At 35.6% G+C, this 25,810-nt stretch overlaps 1 protein-coding gene across 1 annotated transcript in view; it reads left to right on the forward strand.

Annotated features, from left to right (window-relative positions):
* LOC121314846 (myelin basic protein-like) overlaps positions 1-18,778 on the forward strand; it is an 84,511-nt gene extending 65,733 nt beyond the window's left edge. Inside the window, 5 exon segments of the mRNA XM_041248559.1 lie at positions 633-752; positions 1,274-1,306; positions 1,658-1,690; positions 4,865-4,987; positions 17,574-18,778. Coding sequence (XP_041104493.1) covers positions 633-752; positions 1,274-1,306; positions 1,658-1,690; positions 4,865-4,987; positions 17,574-17,615 — 351 coding nt within the window. The 3' untranslated portion in view covers positions 17,616-18,778.
* Positions 18,779-25,810: the final 7,032 nt, after the last annotated feature.

Raw genomic sequence — 25,810 nt, forward strand, 5'->3', positions numbered from 1 at the left:
CACCCAAGGAGCGATGTTATCCCAGCACAACACACACCCTGTCGTGCATTATTCCTTTAATATATGATATATAAAAGGGTAAAAGTGCCAACAAAAAAGATATACACAATTATTTTATCACAAATATGAGATTATTCATGCCTTTCTTGGAAAAGTGGATATACTGAGTGTTTGATTTCATCCAGACAAATATAGTTCCAATTTGCACTGTGTATCACCGTAAAAGAAATTACATTTTCCAAAGCTAAAGAAAGTTAAGTGACTGATAAACACGCTTTATATGCACCAACTGGTAATATAATCTGGCCATAGACAAGAGCCATCACACAATCGGCAACCTTATTTGTACAATACAGTATCTCATACAGGGTCATGCTTCTTGGTGTATTTGAAATGAAATAGAGGTTTGTTATGTTAGTTAGTTAGTTAGATCAACAGTATAACAACAATCAAGGTCACTTTAAAATGGTGTAAAAATAATTGCTGGAATGTACTTTTAAAATCATGTACTCCAACATCCTTTTGGAATATATGGTTTTCATGTACATTTGCCATGATACATGGACAAATGGCCAAGTTTGGACTGCTTTACAATGTTGGCAGGTGTATGAGTAGATGTGCTGTTGTTTCAGGGGGTATCTGCAATGAGATCCAGCCAGTTAGCAGCCTCACCACAGAAGACTCCTCAGCAATCTGGTGCCCATGCCAGACCAGGAGATGACAACCCCGTAGTGAGCTTCTTCAAAACCATTGTAAATACTTTAATACTGTCAATTAATATTTGATGTTTTATGACACTCATTGGTTTGAAGGAACTTGTGTTGATGCAGTATGGCCATGGCTCCCATTTGCTATATGATACCATGCTGTGATCCTACCACTTACATTTTCATTATAAGTCAGAACAAAACTGACATGGCTTCCTAAGAACAGCTCTTAACTACAGAGTACAAAAGGGGAGAACACTACTCATTTAGACATTATTGAAAGTGTGTGTGTGTGATTACAATAAGCACTCATGGCTCAATGACATGCTCTACTCAGTTTTCACAAGAGAAACTTGGATGCGCAGGTTATACGGTCGGAGATTAATATTGTGTGGGAGGGAGAAAGATCAGTACTTATATGCACGATAAGACAGAAATATAATTTTAAAATATGATCAAAAGACTGACAGACCAATATAAGTAGGTACAGATCAATAGTTTCATTTCATTCTGAAAGTAGCTCATCATCATTATCATCATCATAACTATTCTTATCTGTCTTTCAGGTATCCCCAAGGACCCCACCTCCACCAACAAAGGTGAGAAAGGCTCATTCTATTGCACTTTTGTTATATTCTAATATTTGAGAATTAGCACACTGTAATGGGCTTGAAATATGAAACACAGCTCATCCAAAGGTGGACATCAGTGGTTTAACACGTGTAATTAATCTAGGTACAAAAACTCCCAGAGTTATTTCTACTGTACCTGAACACCTAAAATTGATTATTTTCCACTAGAACCAAGCCTTTTGTCTGTGCTCTTAACTTATTTTTTTCTGACCAACTCGAACTACTGTGTAACATTTTCAACCATATTTTGATTTTATACCACCATTGTTTCTTGGAGATGAAACGTCATGACACTGTCTCTGTCTCTTGCATGTCCAGGGGAGAGGATTATCCCTCGGGAGATTAGGCTGGGTAGGTGATAAATGCATTTATTCACAGCCATCTCGGTAACCAGGTCAACCACAACTGCATAGCCATCCTTTCTCAAACCTTCTCAAGAATTCATCATTTGCAACTTTGTTTTAAATTTTGACATATTTTCTTCTGCAATGTGATTTTCTTTTACAATGTTTTTTCCCCCCCTTTGCCTCACTGGTTTCATTAATTTCAGTAGCTGCTACTTTTACTGTTTATAGATTTTAATGACTGATTCAGTTATTCATCCATTGTGCAGGGACATCACGTTCTGCAGGATCTGTTTCAGAAAGAGATAATATAGGGTAATATAGGACATTATTTTATTTTTTTCTGTGTTTTTGTTTGAGATGGAGAGGCCAGTTCAGATTTAATCTGAGCTTTTTGTGTTTTTTTGTGTTTTTGTTAATATTTTACACTTGAACCTCAGTATAACTTTAATCTTGTAGAATGAAAATAAAAAAAACAAGCAGAAACAAAGGATTTCCATCAACAGAGTGAATCACACTCCTGAATCTATTGCAACGACTATTTATTTTTATATCACACTTTTAATCACAATGCATACTGTACAGCTATGAAAATGTTAGAAACTTCATTCTTGATGCTCAGATAACTTACCTTTGTACTCACTAGTTGCTGGAAATCATAAGACATGAATGACCAAGATCAGGGTAGACAGTGGCAATCATGGCCCAGTAGTGAGCGCTATACTTTGTGTTATATTTATTCTGCAGCTCTGCTTAAATAGGGCAACATTTTGATATCATTATTTTTTATGTTGCTTTGCAAACTTTCCTCATTTTTATGCAATATTTTTGCAACATTTCTGCAATATTTCTGGGTCGGATTTGATGCAGGATGTATTGTTTAATGATTTAAAAAGCATTTAAACATATTGTAAGACCACCTTTTAAACAATTAAATAAACTGGTGGTATCTAGCATTGACCCTTCACCAAGCTTCTGTTGAAATAAAATTAGCTCCCAGCTGTGGTGATACAGTGTTTGCTCTGTTCCAAAAATAGCAGTGAGAATGTTTTTATCACAATTTTGTTAGTAGAGAAATTTGAAACACACAAGAGGCAGACACAGTGTGTAGAGGGAGGCAATTACATAGAGTAAAGGCAATGATATTTGCTTTCTGACTGTGACGAAATACCTATATATGTATAAACAATAAGTGTGTGTTATTGATGACAGGCTTTTGGAGGCCTACAGTATAATCGAGACTGGTCATGTTTTACATGTTATTTTCAATTAACCATATTGAGACATTACATGTCTAAATTTGTATCCCCACTTTCCTCTCAGCAGGAGGGGAAAAGGGTACTGTGAATATATCACATTGAGTCTTGTGAATAATAGGTGTCCTTTACATATTATGGGAACAAATGACAGCTCTACTTCATACAGGGACAACTCATTAACCCTGGAAGACATGTGATAACAACATACTTTGTTTTATTATTGTTCGACTCTTTTGGCATTTTCTTTATCATCAGGAGTGCACTAATTGTACACTGCTGCTGCACTCTGCAATGTGACACATGTTGGGATAGCTCTATCCTACCTACCGGTAAATGCAATACAAGGCTCGTCGGCTTCCTTTATATGAAGTTTTAAAAAAGACATACATTAGAAGGCACTTTTTTCTTGAAATGTGTAAATGTTAATGAACACTATTGGCTATAAAAGAGAAATTCAATTAAAAAGAGATGGGTATGGGTATGTCTATAGGCAATATATTTGGCACTGTTTTGTTTTTTTCACCTTACATATGCTAAATTGTAACCAATTGCTCTAGTTTTTTTTATTTGAATTTGTATTTTATTTTTTAACATCATTGGATTGGCCTTATATGAATTTTACGACTCATGTTAACAAAGGTAGGGGTTGATTTATAAAAAGCATAATAACTCCTGAGTACAATTAGCAAGTTACAAACATGTGGATTTGATCATCATTTCAAAGTTGTATCTTCAAGTAAAAAGCTTTGATTAAAATAAATCGAAATGGTTTAAAATAAATCCAACCATAAGTAGTAAAATTAGCTCACAAGATATAAAAACAGAACAACCTTTATAGGATTTAAAAACAGATTAAATCTAGATAACAAGCCATATTAGTTTACATACATTACTTTTGCCTACTTCTACTTTCCTCTGTAGTTGTGTTTTATTGTTACAGTTTTGAAAATACTGTACTTTTAAAATACAAACGTGTTTTTAAAATATCTTTATATTGTAATAGTAGGTTATAGCATTGTTATTAAAATACACTCTAGTGGCTCTGCTTTATTTTGTTTATGTCATATAGCTAATGATGTCACATTAAATATGAACGAGCCACCAACATTATAGGCAGACATGTAAATAACCAAAGCCTCTCATATCTTATTAACAAATGCACTGTCCCCCATTCTGTTTTTCTGAAGATATTTTAAGTTTCTTCCCATGTTTATTTAAAGATATACCGCAATGGAAAGAATCCAGTCTTCATTGTAGGATAACTGGAGGCAGCTATTTAAACTTTTAATAAAGGGCTATATTTGAAAAATTGTAACACTAGCTTTGAAGTAAAATTAGCAAAAAAACAATGAAGAGATTTTCAACACAATTAAAGGTGGGTCAGTGATAACACCGTGTAACAATTTTTTTTTTTTTTTTTTTTTTTTGTTGTTCCTGGGTAGTAAGTGTTATTTCCTAGTTGCTTATGCCTCAAAAGTACTTACAGTACTAAAGTATTTACAGTATAATTGTAAATCTCGAAAAACTACTCACTTCCAAATCTTTTGTAGTCATTTTTGTATTACTTTAGTATAAACACATGTTAATTTGGATTCATATGTTGTTTTTTTATGACTTTATGTGAACGAAAAGACACACATTTGCTCGTTTTCCCATTGGAAATAGTGATATTTTGAAATATCACTGTCCTGGTCACAAAAGCAAAGTTTGTGAGGAATAATAGCCATTTTCTATACTTTTGAGGAATAAGCAATTAGGAAATAACACTTACTACCCAGGAACAAAAATTGTGTTACATAGTGAAATTTTTCAAAGTCGCAGTGAATTGTATTGTATGCTTATACACCATAATTGTGTAAGAAAAAATGCTTGCTTGTCACGTTGTTCTTGCAATTGACTAACGACTGCGGTTCTGCTTTCAGGGAACCGATGGGCAAAAGCAGCCTGTGCAGGCAAGATCACAAGAGACCACAAGAGCAGCTCACAAAGGGCACAAGGATGCAAGGGGAGATGGCCAAGGAACCCTTTCTAAAATTTTTAAAATGGTAAACACTTATCCAAGATCATCTATCATGCACAAGTATGCCCATGAAACATGAGGGGAGGTTAAGAATGGGGTTGTATAATGTCTTGGTAAGACTACACTTTGAACACTGTTCATTTTTAGTCTTCACTATACAACTACACTACAAAAAAGACATTTCAGCTTTGGAAAGAACCCAGGAATGACTCAAGTAACTATTTACAGGTATGTAGGGTATGTGTTATGAGGATAGATTACGGGAATAACATATTTAGCCTAGAAAATCGAAGGGTAAGGGAAGATGTTTTTAAAATCCTAAAAGGAGTTAACAAAGTCCATTTAAAAAAAAAAAAAACATGACCAGACTTGGAAATTGAGTGGATATAGCATTAGGACAAAGTGGCAGTGAGAACATCTTCACACAAGTAGTAGGTATATGGAATGGGTTTCCAGGACATGTTGTTGTTGCTGCTGATTCATTAGGCTTGTTCAAAGCCTTTCTGGGATCAGTTAGCTATTTGAGACTGGACAAGTATGTATGGACAGAATGGCCTCCTCTCGTTCACAACTTTACTTATGTTGTTCTGTGTGTACACTGCCAGCAAACAGCAAGCATACACTTTATTGGCTCACTTCCTGGAGTATAACAAATGGTGAGATGACTGCTATAAACAAATTGTTTTTTCAGATTCTCACCTCCCTCCTTGAAGTAGTGCACTTGCCATTATGTCAATGTATAAACTAAATAAAAAAGATAAATACTGCAGAATGTCAGCCTGACTGCTACTATCTTCTGCAAATTCCTCCTTTGCCTAGGGTAGTGGTGAACTTTGGTTTCAAAAGTGGGGGGGTGGGACAGTTTCTGTAGTTGGGGCATGCATGATGATTATTCAATCTAAAATAACAATATATGTTACAAACAAGTATAACAAAACATTGCATCCCTTGTATGTCTGCAGCAATCATTCAGAACAATAAATTGTTGGCACAGTGTTGTCATGAGTGATGCGTGGCAAATAGTTCTATTTTTCAGTCACTTCTGTCATGGAATTACAAAGCCATGACTTTGGTCTTTGAAGAGCACTGAAACTTCACTCAGATCAGAAAAATTTCTTCCACACTATGTCTTTGTTCCAACCCAATTCTAGATTGTTTAATTGAACCAATTCTACCTCCATCCATACCCTAAAGTAGTTATCTATCTATCTCATTTTACCTGTTAAACCTGGAGTGGAATAGCCCTCCAGGACCATGATTGGCAACCCATGCTTTAGTACAGCCAGCCCCTGAGGCAGCATTGAGTGCTAGAGCAGTGTGGCACAATGCAAATTTAATGAGAGGTATAAGAATTGTCTGTGAAATATATTTCTAGAACCGTTGAGGTTTCCCCACAATTGAAATACTTAAGTTAAATACAGTTTTGATGTTACAAGTATGCTAGTACTATATTGGTATAAGAAAAGGGTGTTTTTAAAAAGTATTTTCAGCTTCCATCTACTTAAAATATGCAGATGTAGCTTGAACCTCAAACCGCAGTGTATCAACGATAGTATCAATGATAATAATGCACCACATATGTTTACTTCTCATTGGTCAATTTCCCTAGTTAAGGTGTGTGCAGCTCCAGGATAGGATCAGTATTACGGATCACTGGAGCCTGAACCAGATCCTAGTAGTAAAACACCATCTCATGATCTGGATCTGATCCCAGGTTTATTTCCATTGACTTTTATACTGACTAGTACCAATACATTATTGTGAAATACAAGTTTTAGTTCTCGGGCAATGTGAGAGGGACATTTTCCCATCATTGAAAAGGTGAGATGGACATGTCTCCCCACATCCCCTGTGTAAATTATACCTATTGTGTAGGGTAGAAAAACAGAAATGTAAATGAACACAGCAAAAGTATTTATTTTTCCAAATGCCAGCTTTGTTAAAATAACTTTTTACAGGAAATATATACTAATAGACAAGCTAATGCTCTTATCAGTGTTAGATACTTAACAATTTGTCAGCTTATAGTTTTATCTCAGAAGGTGTAATTAAAAGTTTGAATGGACCAATTAGTTTTTTACAGTAAACTTAAGAGAGTTAACCTTTGTTTGAAACATGTATAAGCAAAACAAAAACTGGAAAATCAGATAAAGGTGTATGTATGTGCATGTTACCTGTGTTTATACAGTATGCAGTTTGTTGTCTCATCTGCAGAATATCCTTTTTCCTGTCTAACCCTACCATAGCAGAGGCTGTTTTGTAGCACAACGTGTTCTATCTATGGCTTGTAACCCAAGTCCAGTTGTTTCTGTTCCATCTCCAGTCAGAAGCTGCAATTATATACATGTCATTATACTCAAAGATTTTGTTTGTGCAGGCCTAACAACCCTAATTGGAAATCACGTGCTAAGACAGCATTTTAAAAAAAGAACCGCAAGACTTTAATGATTGCTTATTTCAGCTGTTTTGTTTAACCCATGTGCAGTACTATATTGATGTGCAGTGTCTTTTTGAGGGCTTTGGGTTGAGGTTGTTTTGCAGCTGTAGTTTTGTTTACTTTGAGATATTTTAAGTGGAAGGACACCAAAACATCTTAATTTGGGTATTTTATTTTTGGTTTAAAAGACCCTTGCTATTCATCGAACACACTAGTATGTACTGTAGCATCATGTTAAACAACACATGTATCTTAGGACACACCTGATAATAATACAAAAAAAAAATACTACTCATTGTGCACACCAAAGTGAGAATCTATAAAAAGTAATATACCAGTGATACAGAAGGGACTCAGTACTGAGACACCAGATTGAAACTCAGAACTGCCGTATTTTAATCATCTCTGGTGATTTAAAGAAAATCAACAGGGTTTAACAAAAAAGTATACAAAAAAAGTAATTACTTTACAGTTTCAAACTCTGTATAAGGATATGTATGCTTGGCAGCTAGTTATTTTGTCAAGTGAGCTGTGCAATACAGTTTACTCTTCATTTTAGTTTTTATAACAGCAGCCTTTCCTTGGTTGGAAACTGGACTTTTATTGCAGTACTTGATAAGTAAAAAGTATTTCCAGTACCAAAATGTGTTCAAGTAGGTGGAAACTCAACTGGACATCTTTACTCTATCCGCACCACCCAAGTTATGCACGACCAACACATTTTGAATTAACACTCACTGCACTGACAATTAGGTTTTGTTAAACGTTTGAAGGTAAATTTGTGGGTTTATTTTTGGACCTGTAGGAATACATTTTATCGTAGGTGTTTGCTACAGTGTAGCGGTCTGTGTGGCCACTGTACTAGTTCTGGAATCCTGGTCTTTATTTTCTGGTGACTTTAAAAAAGTGGAATTCCAAGTTATTTAATTAAGCCCCAGGTTAAATTAAAATAAGTCAAAGGAAACCCCAAATGCAAGTAGAATTAAGCATCATCGCAGAAAAGCTGTATATTTCACAATCCTTTTGGTGTTTATTGTTTAGGTCATCCATACATACTCAAAATAACAATTTTCTTAAGGGAGAGAAGTCTCATTACTGATTTAAAAAAATGTAATTCTCCAGACAACTACCAGGGGAGATTTACCAATATTGACGGTTTACATAATTAAGGATGTGAAACAAGGTAATAGACAGGAAGTATCTGAATATGTTTTATGTTCTGTTAAGAGTAGCTGTTTTATTTCTGGACCTTTAAAAGTCTAACAGCAAACTCAATTCATATTAACAGATACAAAATAGGGTACATACAGTAAATTAGGGTACAAAGAGAAAGCAATAACCAGGAAAGAATTGTTGACATTAACATAATTTATTTTTCTTTCTTTTTTTTAATTAGACCACAGTACTATTGTACACAAAGGTTCTTAAACAAGTATATTATTCAACCCTTGCATCCTGGAAGATTGCCTGTTACTGTATGTATTTAATATAATTTGACGGGGGAGGGGGAGGGGGGGTTGTTTTGTTTAGGGTACAGTAGATAGTCAGTGAATGAATGAACTATCCTGACTATCACAAGCTTCAGCCTCAGCTACATCTCAGCGCTCTAAAGTGCTAGAGACATGTTTGCACAAATCAGGGGAATTTATTTAATGGTGTCTGGTATATTCAGGATTGCTATACATAGCCCTCATTTGGTTTCATATTCAGGCACCAAGTTCTCAGATTCATCCTACTTTTTTTTCTATTCATGCTCTGAGTACACTCTTAAACTCAGGGGAGATGTTTAAGGAGATAACAGAGATGTTTTGGACTCCTGTAAGTGTATTGTTTGTGCACTGATTTGCAGATATTAGTATATCCAGACAACTTTTAAGTAATCAAATGAAAGCTAACACACAGCAATTACATTTGAAGTTTTAATGATTGATTGAGTGGTTACAGACCATGTTGGATCCCAGCTAATAGGCAATCTCGGTGGTCCAGTGCCTTTACAAACTTGCCAGTGTTAACACTTTTGCCCTTGGGCCAGACATGCAAAATGCTAAAATGCCCACCACTAAATCCTAAAGCATCCAATAAAACACTCTCTAAAGCTAAAATACAATTCCTATTCATATGGCAATGCTTCAGTATAAGTTAGATATAAACTCAAGATTATGCTTACCTCCCACTATATGGAAGTGTTTTTGTAGAGTATAAGTAAAAACTGTCTTCAAAGGCAGAGGCTTCTGAATACGACCACACAGCAAACAACTTTTCAGAGATCTTCAGAGCATGGACCAAACAGCTTGTGTTAACAAGTTGAATGATACTTGACTGGAGTCTTACCTCAACTTTTATAGAACTTTTCATCCATTTCATGCATCAGCAGACTTTTGGTTTGTTTGGCAGCTCTATCTTTAAGTGAATAATATATTTATAAAGTCTCGGCAACTCTTTTAAAATTTATTGGATTGGATATGATCTCATGCTCTCTACCTTTCAAATCTCTAAAATACACGAGGTAATCCTCAAACTGATAACATATTTTCCAGTACAATAAAGTAAGTATCACGTATTAAGATACAATTATATACAGAAAGATGTTTTCTAATATATAACACCAGCTCCGTTAATTGGTCTAGCCTTGGTGTTCCTTCTCAACAGTAGAAACTTACTTTTCAGTGTGTATTTAATAAATTTCTTTCTTTTCATTTATAAGCGTGTTCAACAAACTTGGCTTTGTTAGCTAAAAATTCCTTTCCTTGGCAGTCCTTGGCTACTTATAGATAAGGATTCAAGAGGCCCCCCCATCCAATTGGAGTTACTTTTAATTAATAAGAAACTCGACTGTAAGCACATTCCTAAATCCATTGCATGAAGTCATACTTTTGCTAGATTCAAGAGACTGCTCATAACGGTATCTTCTACAGATAAGAGAAGATGCCTACATCCTAATTTGTACTACCAAGCTGTCATTCATTTTATAGATAACATAATGAGGTAATGGACATAAGACCATTAACTCTGTTTTCTAGTACCATGAGGTACTTCTCGTTAGTTAATATAAAATATTATACATGGTAAAAGGACCTTGAAAATTGGACCGCTGCTGACCAATAAATACAGTTTAGATGCCAAAGCCTATTCCCCTTATTTTTGAATGTCTAGTGCTGCTTCGCTCAAGCAGGCAAAGGCGAGAGGCCCTTTCCAATTAGTTTTACTATATGCTAATACAAACTTGTAGCTTCCAAGGTTATTAAATTAAGTTATAGCTTGCATTGAATTGTTATATTCATTCCGAAAACAAAGGCACACAGACAATCTTTTTTCTAACATTAGGTCATTGCTTGGTCTTCATTTTGCTGCAATAGTTTTTCTGTTGGCTTTATGTCCTGTAAAACACAGTACAGAATTATTAGAATATTCTAATATTGTTATAGTTTCACACAGTCTTTGTAATTACATTCTGCAAATGTCCAATTTGTATCCCAAAGATCAGCCTGCTTTCAGCAGGAGTGACAGTCTTGATCAGGCTCTGCTCTTAGTGGGACTGTTAAAGCCACTATAGGATCCTTTATCCATTTCTGCACATCACAACTGTGGGTGAGTCTTTAGGGCCTGATACCTGCAAAAACTTAACCCTGGTTAGCCTGGCTTCCATCTTTGCATTCTCATCTCCATCATCAGTGGAGAAACTCCAAAGAAATTAAGCTGGTTCTATCGAAGAGCCATACATCTCTGCCAAATACAACTTTCACTTAAAAAGGTGCTTGCACCTTGTACAAGGGAGAAAGGGTTTTAGGGTCACTCATGACAAAATCAAAGGCTGTTCGTGCATCATAGTGAGAGAGTGTATTTGTCTGGGAAGGACAACAGTTTCAGTAGCCTTTTGTTCATCTTGGAGATAAAGCAAACACTTTCTATAAAATACAATTGAGCGGATTAAAGAGATTTAAAAACACACTATATTCAAGGACAGTTCATATGTAAATATGTGGCGGCAGTTTTCATTTTATTAACCATAATTAAGGCTATGGTTTTGTCAAGGAGGTCACGGAAATCGTGAAAAACGTGAATTTGAAAAAAGTCATTGAAATCTTGGAAATAGATGTAAAAACACTTGATTAGGCTCTTCCTTTATTTCATTTAAATTGTTTCATGCAGCATTTACGTGTAGCTATATGGGTCAGCGAAAGAGATAATTGAGTGAGCAAGCGTGTATATCGGTGACAGCTAAAATGCAAAAAAAAATTGTTGTTTCCTGTAAAGACAGAAGAACAAATGCATGAGAGAACAGAAGTTTACTAATTTACAGAGGCTTTCTTTACAACATGCTGTTTGTTTCAGAATCGTAGAAAACTATTAAAGCCTGGTTCATACAGCATTTCTGTTGCAGGTTAATGCAATACATCAGGTGCAGACTGCTAAACTGTGCAGCTTCGCTATTTGATGTACAGAATGCATCGTGTTGCAGCCCTTTTGACTGTGCAAAGTGGTCACAGCTGTTGTTCATATAAATACAATACTTTAAATACAAACTGCAGTTGCGTAATTGGATACATTCACATTTAAGTAGTAGATGTGTTGAGTTTGTACCTCCAGACAAGAGGATTAAAAAGATCAAAAGCGACATCCTCTCAACCAGCCGATAAACCCAAAAGGGAGAATTTCAAACATTATTTAGAGAGATGCGGGTATGTGACAGTGAGAGATATTTTTTGTATTTTAGAAGCTCACACAAAGGTATCTTTCTGAGCAATTCAAGTTTTAAAGGAATTATAAATATAAAAAAAAAAAAAAAAAAAAAAAAAATAGGAAAACATGGAACTGGTACTGATAAGAAAACAAGATACAAATTTACCAAAGTAAATGTACTTTGGTATTTTACCAGACCAGGTAGTTTTCTCATAGTCACAACATGTATAATGGCATGCATATCAATGTGTTGTCTCATCAAAACCATACAAAAGGCTTCTGTATGTACTGTACTGTTCTGTACTGTAGATATAGCCTTCACTGGCTCAGCCAGTCAGACATCAATCATTTGTATGTTACATAGGAAGTTGACATGCTGGTTGCTGTAGTTCTGACAGGTGTTGTTGTAAGAGCTATGCCAGCTTTAAACACTATAATACTGTTTTGTTTATAACCAGCAATGTAGTTCCTTTTCAGAAATTGACTATTATTTTGTTCTCGGTTAAATTCAGTTTGACACTGTATTTGTCTCAAAGTTTGCTGTAGGTGATTCTGGTTCTTGTCAGTGTCATTGTAGAATGTTACTGTCAGTTTAAACTGAGGGCTGTTTAAATTGGAGGACCTATGAGGTTGTTTTACAATGTCATAACAAAGAACCTGTACACAGACAAATAATTTATCTCAAAAGAAATTCTAGAATGAGAAAAGGCCATTCGGCCCACCTATGCTCATTCGCTTAAGGCAAGCATGGTCCGTTAACACACAACCATTTAGTTATTAGGGGAAATTAAACCTCTGGGAATTAGTGGCTAAGAGGACCTCCCTTCCTCCAGACGGCTAGCTAAAGTCTTATTATGATCACAGAGAGGGTTATTGTTCATGACAGCATCCAGTCTATTCTTGAAGGATCCGATGGTCTCTACTACAACAACTCGGTCCGGCAGCCTGTTCCATTGGTTCACCTGTGGCCCCTGGTTCTGTTCTTTGTGACTTGTGAAAATAATTCTCAGCAGGTACTTTGTTAAACCTCTTGATAATTTTAAATACCTCTATTAAGTTGTCTCTGGCTCTCCTTTCTATGCTATACAGATCTTCATATGATAAATACCCTTCAATCCTGGAATGAATCATGTTGCTCTCCTCTGTACTCTCTCCAATGCCTCAATATCTTTCCTATGATATGGGGACCAGAACTGGACATAATATTTTAGGTGTGGTTGTACCAGTGCATTGTATAATTTTAATATAACTTCTCTTGATTTTTAATTTCACTGTTTTGGTTATATAACCTAACATTCTAGTTGCCTTTTTTATTGCTTCTCCGCACTGTCTAGTTGTCTTATGAGATTCCTCCACTACTACCCCCAAGTCCTTTTCATACATAGCCTCCTCTAATTCATTACTATTCATGCTGTACTTGCCTCTGATGTTTTTGCACCCTATGTGCAAGACTTTGCATTTATTCACATTAAACTTCATCTGCCATGTGTCAGCACAAGCTTGACTGACCTAAATCTCTTTGTATACTTAAAGTTGCTGACTGGGAATTGCCTACCCCTCCCAGTTTTGTGTCATCTGCAAATTTGCATAGTTTACTGATTATGTTTTGGTCCAAGTCTTTCATATAGATTAAGAGTAGCAATGGTCCCAGTACTGATACCTGTGGTACCCCACTTGTTACGTTACACCAGTTTGATGCCTGGCCTCTAATTGTAATTAACTGACTTTTTAAGGTCTCTACAGGCCTCCCTGTATTCTATTTGTGAAGCTGCTCCCTTTGATTTAAGATAAATGTATAATTTTCTCTTATGTTTAATACCCAGCTTAATCAATTGATTTTTAATTGAAGTTTAGCATTTCTCATTTTTGGGATAAATTTATCCTGTATTTCTAACATTATATCTCTAAATTTCATCCAATTATTTCCAGCTTCATTATCTATTAGTATCCTATCCCAGTTTTATGTTTAAAAACTCCTGTTGCATTCCTTTGTAATACGATCTCCTGAAATTGTATACCATTGTCTTTGATTTGCGTACTGCCCTTGATTTATTTGCCACAAACTTTATCATATTATGGTCACTTAACCCTTGCGGTTCTATTACCTGCAAGTTGTGTATCCAAGTTAAAATATGACGGTTGTTTAATATTACCCTGTAGTATTAACTTATATGGACCAGGTGATTTATTATATTTTAGTTCCTGTAGCTTTTGATGTCTCTGCTTCACTGAGCCTGAGATCATCCAGAACTGTGTGTACATTTTCTGGATTTAGTGGCTTACTGTTTGTTTCCTCCGTAGTGAAATCATAAAAAAATAAATCTTTGTTTAATACATGACAAGGGTTACAATCTTCATCAACCTCATTAATAGATTCCTCCTTTAAATTTCTCTTCAGCAGTGGCGTTTATTCCAATATTCTTCCCAATTTCTGCACTTCTCTCTTTTCTGTAAAGCTTAATAATAGATCCATTGATCTATTAAATGTGGTCTTTTAAATGTTATGTACATTTTATATTTATGTGGCATGTTTTGAATTAAAGCAATTAGATTTTTCTTCCATTTCTCTCAACCACTTTATTTTTCTCAGATCAAAGTCCAACCTCATGAAATGTATGAGTATGCTAATTTTTATAGTGTCCGTGTTGTTGGTGAACACTGGATCTAAACGTCCTCTTTCTCTTGTTGGGTTCTGACACTATACCACATCCTTCATAACTTTCCCAGTTTGAAATACCCTACAGACAGTGGTGTAGTGGTAAATTAAACAAGTGGGTAAACTCCCATTTGGTGGAGTTGAACATTTCTCTCAGCGTACTTTCAGGGTAGGATGAAGGCTATTAGCACCGCCCTGTAGGTCCAGTGTGAACAGAACATACACAACCAGTCCCAGAGCACTCACACACACACACACACACATATACATACACACAAACAGAACATGCAGTCCAGAGGCCACATCCACCTGCTCATGCAGTGATTCTAACTGAGAGCTCTCAGCTGTGAGTCTCGCGAGCAGCAACATAACACAACACAAATGCTCACAGTTAAAATATCTTGTCTTTAACCCAGAATTTGAGCATGACAGGAGAGTAGAAGTGAGTCAAATCTGTATCTCTTACATAAGAAGTAGGTATTGCCCCAATTAAAAGTGAGTAAACACTGTTTACCTGCGTATACCCTTAACTACAGTATTCCTGTCACTACAGTAATTTATCATCATTTCGCATCTGCCCTTGGGGTCTGTAACATTCGCTAATTTACAGCCCTTTTGTGTTTTAATCTTCCAGCTTGGCCTAAATTGACCAAAATCCTCCTTTCACTTCTACCATCTCTTTATAGCTTACACCCCTGTATGTGGAATTCTCCTTCATCATCAGGGCTAAACTAAATATCTTTAAATTCCAACGGCACCATTGGACATGGGTGCGTCCAGCTCCAACAGTTTATTTGTAATACATTAAATCTGACAGCTTTTACCCCAACATGACGTCATTCCCTTGTTTAAAATATTTCAAGACTCCTCCAGGGCATGTATAAGCAATATTTTTCCTCCTGCACAGCTTGCTTTTAACCCAGACGGTGCTCCAGTTGTCTATGGATCTCAGCCCCAAACCATCCTGTCTGCATTTCTTTTTTTTTTAAATTAGATAAGACAAAAGCAGCCTTGTACTTCTGCCCTTTTCCTTTTATTAAATTGTGATCCAAAAATAGTTGGCTCACAGAAAACAAGGTGTACTGCATGTTGCATAACTCGTTTTTCTGTCAGCCAGAAACACATAACTGTCTAATGTTTCTCCTCTGAAGATGTTCTCTGTATTTTTTTGTGTTGTTGTTGTTTGGTCACAAAAACAAAACAAAACCAAAAAAAAATCTCTAGGTTGAAGAGTTCTTGAAACAGGCCTCAGATACTTTAAAAGGGTTTGTTAGCCATACATATTAATATGTATTATTATTATTTCTTTTGGGCTTCCATGTTATGTTGGACATCTGAAGAGTTTTTATTTGTGTCAAGATTGTTGTTTGCTTGTATTGTTGTTGTATTTATTTCATTGTTGCTTCATGTTTTTATTTCAGGTGGAGCAGATATTTGACCTTGTTCTCTATACAATTCTAAATGAATTCAATATAAACTCAAACCCTTTTGAGTATTTTTCATTTCAAGACTGCCCCTTTGGTTCCACATGTCATTTTAATAATAAAATCAATCTAATATGCAACATGTGATATAAGAGCTTTCACATTGGCTCAGGTGCTTTGTATGGCGGCAACATTATTTCAATACAGATTTTTGCTATATGTCAAAATTGGTCATCTGACTACAGATTGCTGTTCAACAAGAAATAATTCATAAGGCATTACAAAAAGGTTAGAGAGTATAGCAGTAACTTAGTTTCTATCTGTTGAAAGTTTTTTGGTTTGAAAACTGTTAATCTACATGGTCAGAATGTCAGTCAAGGTTATATTATGCCTCTGATGATCAAGTGTACAGCTGTAAACGTTGAGCAACTGTGTTTTTCTCTGTATGTCTGCTTTGATAAAATGCTTGGACAGGCTGATTGTCCAAGACCCATGTAACTGCACTGTCATCTCATATTCATTTTATAAGTGTAATAACACTCCACAGTCTTTACACAAGTCCTGTAGTATACTACATATTAAACAGCATTTTTGCTTACGTATAATAAAGTTGTATGGTTGATAAAAGTAGTAGAAAGTACAGAAAACAGTGTGAAAAACCAAGTCAGACTTGGGCAACTTGAAAATGACTGTACAAATGTACTATGGGTAACTTATATTGTATTAAGATTTTATAAATGTACAGAAATTGTTTTTAAATGATTTAACCAAGCTTCCTGTCTGCATAACATAAGTGAATGTGGTTCATCAGGGCTTTCTGATACATAGTAACCTTTTTAATCTTTTAATGTGGATCCCTTGAATTGCAGCACTGATAACACAGCAGTACCAACTGCTGTATTAAAGCTGCAAATGAATCAAATATATTTGATAACAGAGCCTAAACTCTGTTCCTGTACTGAATTAAGACAGTTTTGTAGAGGGAATTATGAAGAAATGAAGTCACCAGTAGCGCTATACTGAATTTGAAAAGGAGTGCGGTTGTTACAAATAAGAACAGAAATTTAGAGATGTTATTACGTGAACCGTTGTTGATCAAATGCTGCATAACTACATAACCATTACAGCAAGAAAACAGCAGACTCAATAGGTCTTTGAAGTGAAATTAGCAGCCAGCCACTTTAACATCTGAAGGACTTTTCATAAGAATGTCATAATAAATAATGCATGCAACACCTTTGCCCTTCCTCTTCAGTCTTAAAATGTTTGGTAACGAAGAAAGGCAAACAACAGCATTAAGCATTTACAAGCTTTGTAAACATATTACAATTGTATTTACAAGCTTTGTAAACCTATTATAATTGCATGTAAGCTTTGTAAACCCATTCGAATTACATTTTTTTCTTTTTTACAGGGAGGAAAAGACAGTCGATCCGGTTCACCTTCTAAACGCTGAGGATCCTTAAAAAAAAAAAAAAAAAAAAAAAAAAAAAAAAAGAGGTTATCAAAAAATAATCTCTGCTTCATAATATAACTCTTACCCCTTTCTAAAACACATTCATGTAACGTTTTCTACATAGCAACGCAATGTTTAACATTTTGCCTGCTGAGATATACATGCAGTAGTGTTCAATGAGAACTGTTGTATTTATACAGTGACCTGTTTGTTTACAGAAGGATGCTCAACCCATTGGTTTTGACATGTTCACTGGTGTTTTGTTTCTTCTTTCCTCAAAGCAGTTTTGCACCGCAGTTTTTGTTATTGCTTGACAGCTCATTTGACATAAATACTTTTGGTATAGTTAACAAGATCATTTGTATTCAACTATTTTAACCGGCCTGATGAGTTGACCACTTGTCTATCTCACTAATAGGCTTCTATTCCAGAGTGTACATCTCAGTATTCCACTGTTGCTTAACAGACATGTGCCTCTAAACTGTGACTGTTTAACTGTTGTTTTGTAATTACAGTATATACTGTAATATGCTAATACATTATATATGTTGAATGAATTACTTTAGGTACTAAACTCTTAATGGGTACGGTGTTGGGTTTTTCCAGCCATATATATAAAAAAAAAGAATGAAAGCTCTTCTGAATTGCACTGTTTTATCACTGAAATGAATTCAGTCCTCTAAACCCCTGTTGATTTTCCTATTGTGTTATTTAATCTGCTTCAGTTTATGCGAGGACTACAGAACAGCTGGCTGACACAGCATTTTGTACAAAAAAAAGTGTGCTGTAGAGATGGTGATGTGTTTGTACATAATACTAATGCAGGCCCACATGTAACTGCCTACGGAAATGTACCCAATTATTACCTGTAGAGTAACCAAGCCAATGAAGGGACATCAAACATGGAGCATGCAATGGATATGAATGAAAATTGAAAATCGTGAAAAGAAAAAAAAAACACTGTATTAAATTGCTATCATGTCAACTCAGCTGCTTTATCACAGATACTTTCCCAAACTTCTCTGCATGTAAAACCAGGTTCTAATAATGTGTAACAGACCAGTGGACCCCCTTTGCATGTAGCTTCTGTGAATGAGTGTAAATTAAAGCTTTGAAATACTATTGTGAATGTCAAAAAATAAAATACTTGTCTTTTAACATAACAAAATAGCTTAAGGTCTTTATTCCAGTGCCAGCATGTCATTTCTGAAGGTTGATAAATAACAATTATAATGGATAACAATTGAATCAGGAAAGCTGGTCAGTATTCTCTTATCTTTCCCACTTGATTTTTGAAAATTAAAAAATAGATTAAAATGTAAATCAGAGGCGGCTGGTTAACAGTGTTCACTTGCTCACCGAACCCCCAGACTCTTATTAATGAACTGCGCTTCCCTTCTTCTGGGTGATGTGATTTCATTTCCCCCCTCTCACGTGACACTGGCACATCAACAATGCCGTTCGTCCAATCTGTATAATGGGCTGAAGCCAGGCTGTGCTTGTTCAAAAATGTGAGCTCCCAATTCCATCATGCACAGTAGCAGCCAGCCGTCAGCCAAGACTGGCAATGATTGGCTTAAAAATGTCTGGGTGTCACGTAGCTGGTTAGCAAACACTGTGATCAGGTAACCAGCGCGCATGTGCCGATTCAACAAAGGCTATAAATATGAGCAACACGACTTTGTCTCTTCTCAGTCTTGCATGGTGTGTTACCTTGTGGAAAGACAGAAAACATTTAAACTGCGATTTGTTCAACTTTTAGGTGGTTGCCAAAATCTCAAAAAGGGCCTAGAAATTGTACTTTTTAAATAAATCAGGTGCATACATTTTTGCTACTGTTTTTTTTTTCTGTTTAGGTGCCTAAAATAATTTTTTACTTATTTTGGTTTTACGAAAAGGTTGCACATTAATTAGATACAAGGGATGAGATTTTGACACTTTACAGGCTGATTTTCAAAAGGTGCAAAATAAGAACCAGGTCACAAAGTGATTTTTAAAACCAGATTTGAGTGCATAGGTTTCAATGAGCTTATATAAAACGAGTCACGTATCAACTTGTTCAACTTTTAAATGTAGAAATATAGTGATTTGGTTACAGAAATCTTGCTTTAAAAATCACTTTGCGACTGCGATTTTAACTGCTTTGAAAATCACCCTGTTTGTGATCATTTACAATAGTTTTCAATTTGCAAACTTAAAATATTTTATATATAGTTACTGGGGGGGTTGCAGTGGTGAAATCGGTTGAATAATAATTGGGTATAAAAATGGGGGAAAGAATAACTGCTGATTAAAAAAAATAAAAATAAAAAAAAACATGCAATATTAATCTTCATCACTGTCACTTCCACTCTCTGCCACTGCTTTTCTCTGTGTTGGTAAATCTGTACAGTTTGTGCAACCACACAGGTCTGTGCATGGACAATTCTGCCTCCTACAAGAATACCTGTTCTTGCTATCACATGCTGATTTTTTACATCCACAGTGGACTATTTCGAAAATATTCTCACAAGCTAGCTTTCCTTCCATCCAGTGGATGGTCAGTTCCCCACCTTTCACCTTCCAACCATAGCCAGGAGGGGGTGGAGCTTTAATTTGTGGGAGAAGGCTCTGGCTGTAAATTGCTGCATGATAGTTTGCACGTTTCATTTGTAAAAGTAATGTGTCCTCGTTTGGGGGGGGGAGTCCATGTTCATTTGAAAAGATCTCCTTCATGCAATGCAGCAAGTTGTAGTGAATATCTTTGTCTTCATCTTGATCCAAGAATGCTTGAAACTGGAGATGCTGCATTGCTTCATATAATAATTTGTGGGCCTGCATGCTACAATTGTAGTAGTGTCCTGTCATCACTCCTTTAATGGAACCTTCAGCAATAACCTCAGACTCAATCAGAATCGACTCATATTCATATATATCGTTTTCCGAGCACTGTCAAGTATGTCATTGCGGTATGGAACTGCCCCAGTTTTTTTCTTTAGTTGTTCATCTAACCAATAGATCACCTGTGCTTTGGCATAAATTGCCTGATCAAATACAACTGGAACAGCATCGAGTTGAAGTACATTTGTTGTTGAAACAGAGCGTTGAAGAATTTCTTTGACAGTTACAAACTCAGTAGGGGCAGCATCTATTACTGGGAAAGAATGAATATTGGATCTGGTAGTACCTGGTCTGTGAGAAGACAATTAAAACCAGTCCACCCAGGTAGTCCAGACAGGTAACTTTGCAAGTGCAAATGTAATATCCTGTAGTCTACTTAACTGAAGGGTTTCACTGTAGACATCGATTTCAAGGGGCACATCAACTCCCATTGCTTAAAAATCAGAACAAGAAAACATGAAAAAATACACTTTAAAAAAAAAAAAAAACTGCATGTAGAATAACATGAAACACAACAATTAAACTGGACATATTTGAGACATGCATTATGAAAAAATACACAATCAAAATTAACACATGCACTAAAAACAGTCACAAAATAAATCTAAAATAGTATAGTTTTTACAATTTGGTAATAAAAATAACCATAACATATTTTTATACATATAAATGAATCATGTTATTGACTACAGTAGTCGTGAATATTTTATCATAGCTTATACAGTATTTCTTCAGCAAATAACAGGCAAGTTAACAATATATTTTCTGTGTTTTTGTTTTTGTTTTTTTGTTTTTTACCTGACATTCCTTATAAGGCTTTAACATGCTTTGCATTATTTGGTTTGCGGTGCCTTTTTTTTTTGTACAGAGCTTTGTGATTTTTTACGCAGCTTCAAATAGTATTTTACTTGTGTCATGAGTTGTGGGAATATATGAACTTGTCATTTTCAGACTCTTCTGTGCGGCATTGTATTGGGCTGGAAGGCAACTGAACTTTAGGCTGGTCATCAGTTTTAAACCTATTAAGTGGAATAAAAAAACACATTTAATCTGCAGGTTAAGATGCATTTTACTAAATATATATGGATTTATAAATACAGTCACAGACTAAAGTGTCGGCACCCTTCATTTGAAACAATTATTCACTAATTTATTTAGTTTAATAAATATTATTTATGAAACTATACTTATTTACCAATTATTATATTGAACACTCATTCATTGCAATTACTGTACAACAAAACAATAGCTATAGCCTACTTTGTGTACTTATCATAGCAGAACTTGTGGTACCAAAGCTCTGATGCAATTATATCCCCTCCACAAATCTTCCTCAGTATATTTTCATCGCTTTTAGCCTCTGCGATCTCGAGAAGTTTGACAGCAATGTAGTTGCAATGCGTTTCTTTTACCACTTCTTTCACGCCTCCATTTTGACTTCGCACAGAAAACACATTTATTTGAAAAAAGGTTCCTGTGAGAAACTTTCACACACCCTTTTTCACGAAGTATTTTCTTGACGGGCAAACAGTGGTTGCAGTCTTGATCCTGGGCTTTACATTTCTGAGCACTTTCGATGATGGTTTTATTAGTAAATCTATTGTAAAGCGATCGATGACACCCTGCATTAGCAGGTAGCTCCCGAGTTTCAAACTGGTGCCACTCCTTTGCAATATCTGCCTCAACCTCATCTAACTCCTGCCATAAACCGACAACTTATTTGATACTTGCTAAAGATTTTCTGTAAGAGGCTTAACCTCGTATTGCGGAAACAACATGAATTGAAAAGTACAAAGGCTGCAGTAAGGAATCTCCTGTGAAATCTGCCATGTTTGTTTATTATTTTGATGTGCGGACTGCGCAGTCGAATTAACAAAAAGTGGCATGTGATTGGTTCATTTGAATTAATCACCTAAACAAAAAACCTGTTTGAACAGCTTCGCATAGGAACGAGGCCCTCTATTTAAGGTCTGTTTTCATTTTTATGTGTAAGCTTATTGATGTAAAGTTTGTATATTTCAACACATTAATATAACATCTAACGATGTATCAATTTATTGAAAATGTACCTTTCTTTTTTTTTTTTAACACAATATGAGATTTTGGCAACCGCCTATTTGTTCTTTTCAGTTTTAATCTGCTTTTATTTTGAACCGTCTGTCCTTTTTTCCCCCGAAGCTGCTGCTCTTCATCAGTGCTTTAACTTAAGCTCAGTAATATCTTGCTGTGTTTAACAATTTTTCTTTCTTTCTTTTTTTGATAATTTACTGACCACTACTGCCTGTTTGGGGTAATCAGTTATTAAATATACTGTACAGTATATTTGTATTATTTTAATATTATTTATATCATATTGCAACATTACAAGTAGCACCCTTATGGAATCAGACGGATGCAATGATTGTAGAAAATGGAGGTGACAGCCTGTGTTTATTTAGAATAGAAATAGAGGGGTAAAGAGCACAAGGTAGGCAGAAAGATGGGAGGAAGGACCGAGACACACAGACACACTGAACTGCAGCCGCAGCACCTCAGGACCCGTCTCTCGACTCCCGTCCTGCTTCCCTTCTCTCTCTCAATCGCTCCCTCAGCCAAATAGACGTCCGTCCTCTCCCCTCTTGCTTCCCTCAGAATGGTCTCAGGGGGAATTCGCACCACGTAGGGTAAAAGGCCTATGTCGCGGCCAACTGTAATCATAGGATTCTGGTTGGTCCTTCCTCTGTGTTACTGTCGTTGCTTATTCATTTGCCTGTTAATTCCTTCTACTCCTCGTAGCCAGACTGCAGCCCTTTTATACTGACCGGCCCCCTCTCACTCCAGAGAATCCGTTTGGAGGACACCTATCAGCAGCCTCCGCCTCCAACCGCCCCTCGTCCAATCAGGGGCCCACCTCTCTACCTCAAACAAATGTTTATATATATATATATAGATATAAAATATATTTGTACTCTATATATATCTATATATATATATATATATATTAAAATTAATTAATCTAGCGGTGCAAAAAAACGTTTTTTTTCCTAAGAATTTTAAATTAAAATTTCTTCTACTTTTTGTTATACTTTTATCGATAGAAAAATAGATTTTATTAGGTCTATATAAATTATATCTGCTGGTTCCTGAAAATAATAATTAAATTAACAACTTAAATTTAAATAAATACTAATTTAAATGTGAGCACATTCAGTGTGTTTTAGTTTTCTTTATCTTTTTATTTATTTATTTTTTATTTGTTGGTATATTGCCAGGTTTTAATATTCTAAGTTAATCAAAAAAATAAGACATGCATACAGTAGAATTTTTGCTTGCTAATAATTTTGCCACAATGGAGGAAGTGCAGACACTGCAGTTCAAAAAGTTGGGGCCTAGCAGACCTCCAATAAAATGAGTGCAGGTGAATAGTGACAGAGGATGGGCATACACTCGAACCTTTAACGAGTTGTGGTATAAGCTTAGGCCATGGGCTTGTGCAAGTAAAAACAACAATCCACTGTTTTGCTTTCCTTGACTCCTTTTTGCTAAGGCTCAGGGTGACACAGATGCAGCATGGTCAAGAATTGGAGTTACAGACCTGCAACATCTCTCCTCTGAATAAAAAAACAAACAAAAAAAAAAACATGCGAACTTAAGAGTTCATAAGACACGTGAAATGCATCTAGGTATGTTAGGGAGAGTAAATATTGCTGTTCGGCTTTTCTGACCAAAATGCCATAAAGAAGCACAACGAAAAAGTGTCCAAAACTCTACAAATACTTACATGCGTGAATTGAATGCATAAAGTTCTGTGAAGCTTTTAAATTCACCTTAAAATGTCAATTGTTAATCAGCACAATAAAATGTCTGCACCTACTCTAAAACAGAGTTTGTCATTTTTCGATCACATTTAGTGAATTTTATCCAAATGTAAGTGTTAAGTTTCTTTTTATGCTCAAATATCAGTGATATGTTTCTTGTGATGCTCAGTATAGCTTCCCCACATTGTCTAGACCAGACTTGGTTGTTTGCGGGCACTCTGACTATTTCATAGGTTCTTATCTTACACAGTGCCTTCTCACAACATATTCAATATGTCATTCTCACTCTGATAAGGCCAAGTCTCAGGTAGTAATTGTGCATGCTGCACTTATTCTTTAACTAATTTATATAAAATACGCAATGCAAATATTTTTAAATAGCATGTTTACACAAATAACCATTAATAAACTAAAATAAAAAAAAGTGTAGATAGCGTCTAGCTTTGTTTCAATTTGACAAATTTGGCAACACTACTCTGTTTTAAAGATCACTTATCTCCAGTACAATTATTCACAGAAAGTGGATTTGTAACTAAATATACTATGGTGTTTCCCTTGTCTGGTGAAATAAAAAATATATCAATAGAAAATTAAACTCTAAATACTGAAATGTGTTATTTTTCTCAATAACAGTTGGCGAAATTCAATGCTTACTAACATAGTAACACCCCACCTCTGCTCATGAATGATTGGACAGCTGTCAGATCTTTCACTTTCCTTTTGGCTACTCACTCGCCTTCAATTTTCATGAAGAATACCATGAATAACAAAGTAAGTAAGCAAACTTGTTGAAACTTTATTTGACCTGAAAAAAGAAACAAGGACCAGGGGTCACAAATGGAGATTAGATAAAGGGGCATTCAGAACAGAACTTTTTTACACAGAGAATTGTGGGAGTCTGGAACCAACTCCCCAATAATAAGCTGCTAACAACCAAACGAGCAAGATGGGCCAAATAGCCTCCTCTCATTTGTAAACTTTCTTATGTTCTTATATTCTTATGACTAAATAGCTCGATTTTTGTTTCATCGCTCCACAAAACTTGTGACCATCTATCATTCAAATGCCATTTTGCAAACTTTAAGTGATTGTCCTAGTGATGTTTTCCTAAATAGCTTTTTTTTTGGCCTGCAACCGCTGAGACCTTCACCATGCAATACTCGCCCTGTGGTTGAAATGGAAACCCCAGTCCCACTTTCAGCCAATTCACTTTGAATATCTTTGGCAGTCAATCTCGGACTGTTATTAACCTTCCCCGCAATTCTTCTACTTGTTCTTGGTAAAATAACCTTCTTTCTTCCAGATCAAGGGAGCGTTGTGACAATACGTATAATCTGTAAATACGTATTTCAAAATTACATGAGTTGTTTGAGGCTAGATATAGCGCATATTTCAAACACATATATCATTGAAAAGTAGGCAGAAAGTAATAACCCCCTGCTAATGCTGTTTGGTACCTCATTCAGGGGCTGATGCAAGAATATGTGCAGTGATTTGCAACACCCAAATCAGCGTTTT

This window comes from Polyodon spathula, chromosome 4 (genome assembly GCF_017654505.1).
Source record: "Polyodon spathula isolate WHYD16114869_AA chromosome 4, ASM1765450v1, whole genome shotgun sequence".
NCBI classification, from domain to species: Eukaryota; Metazoa; Chordata; class Actinopteri; order Acipenseriformes; family Polyodontidae; genus Polyodon; species Polyodon spathula.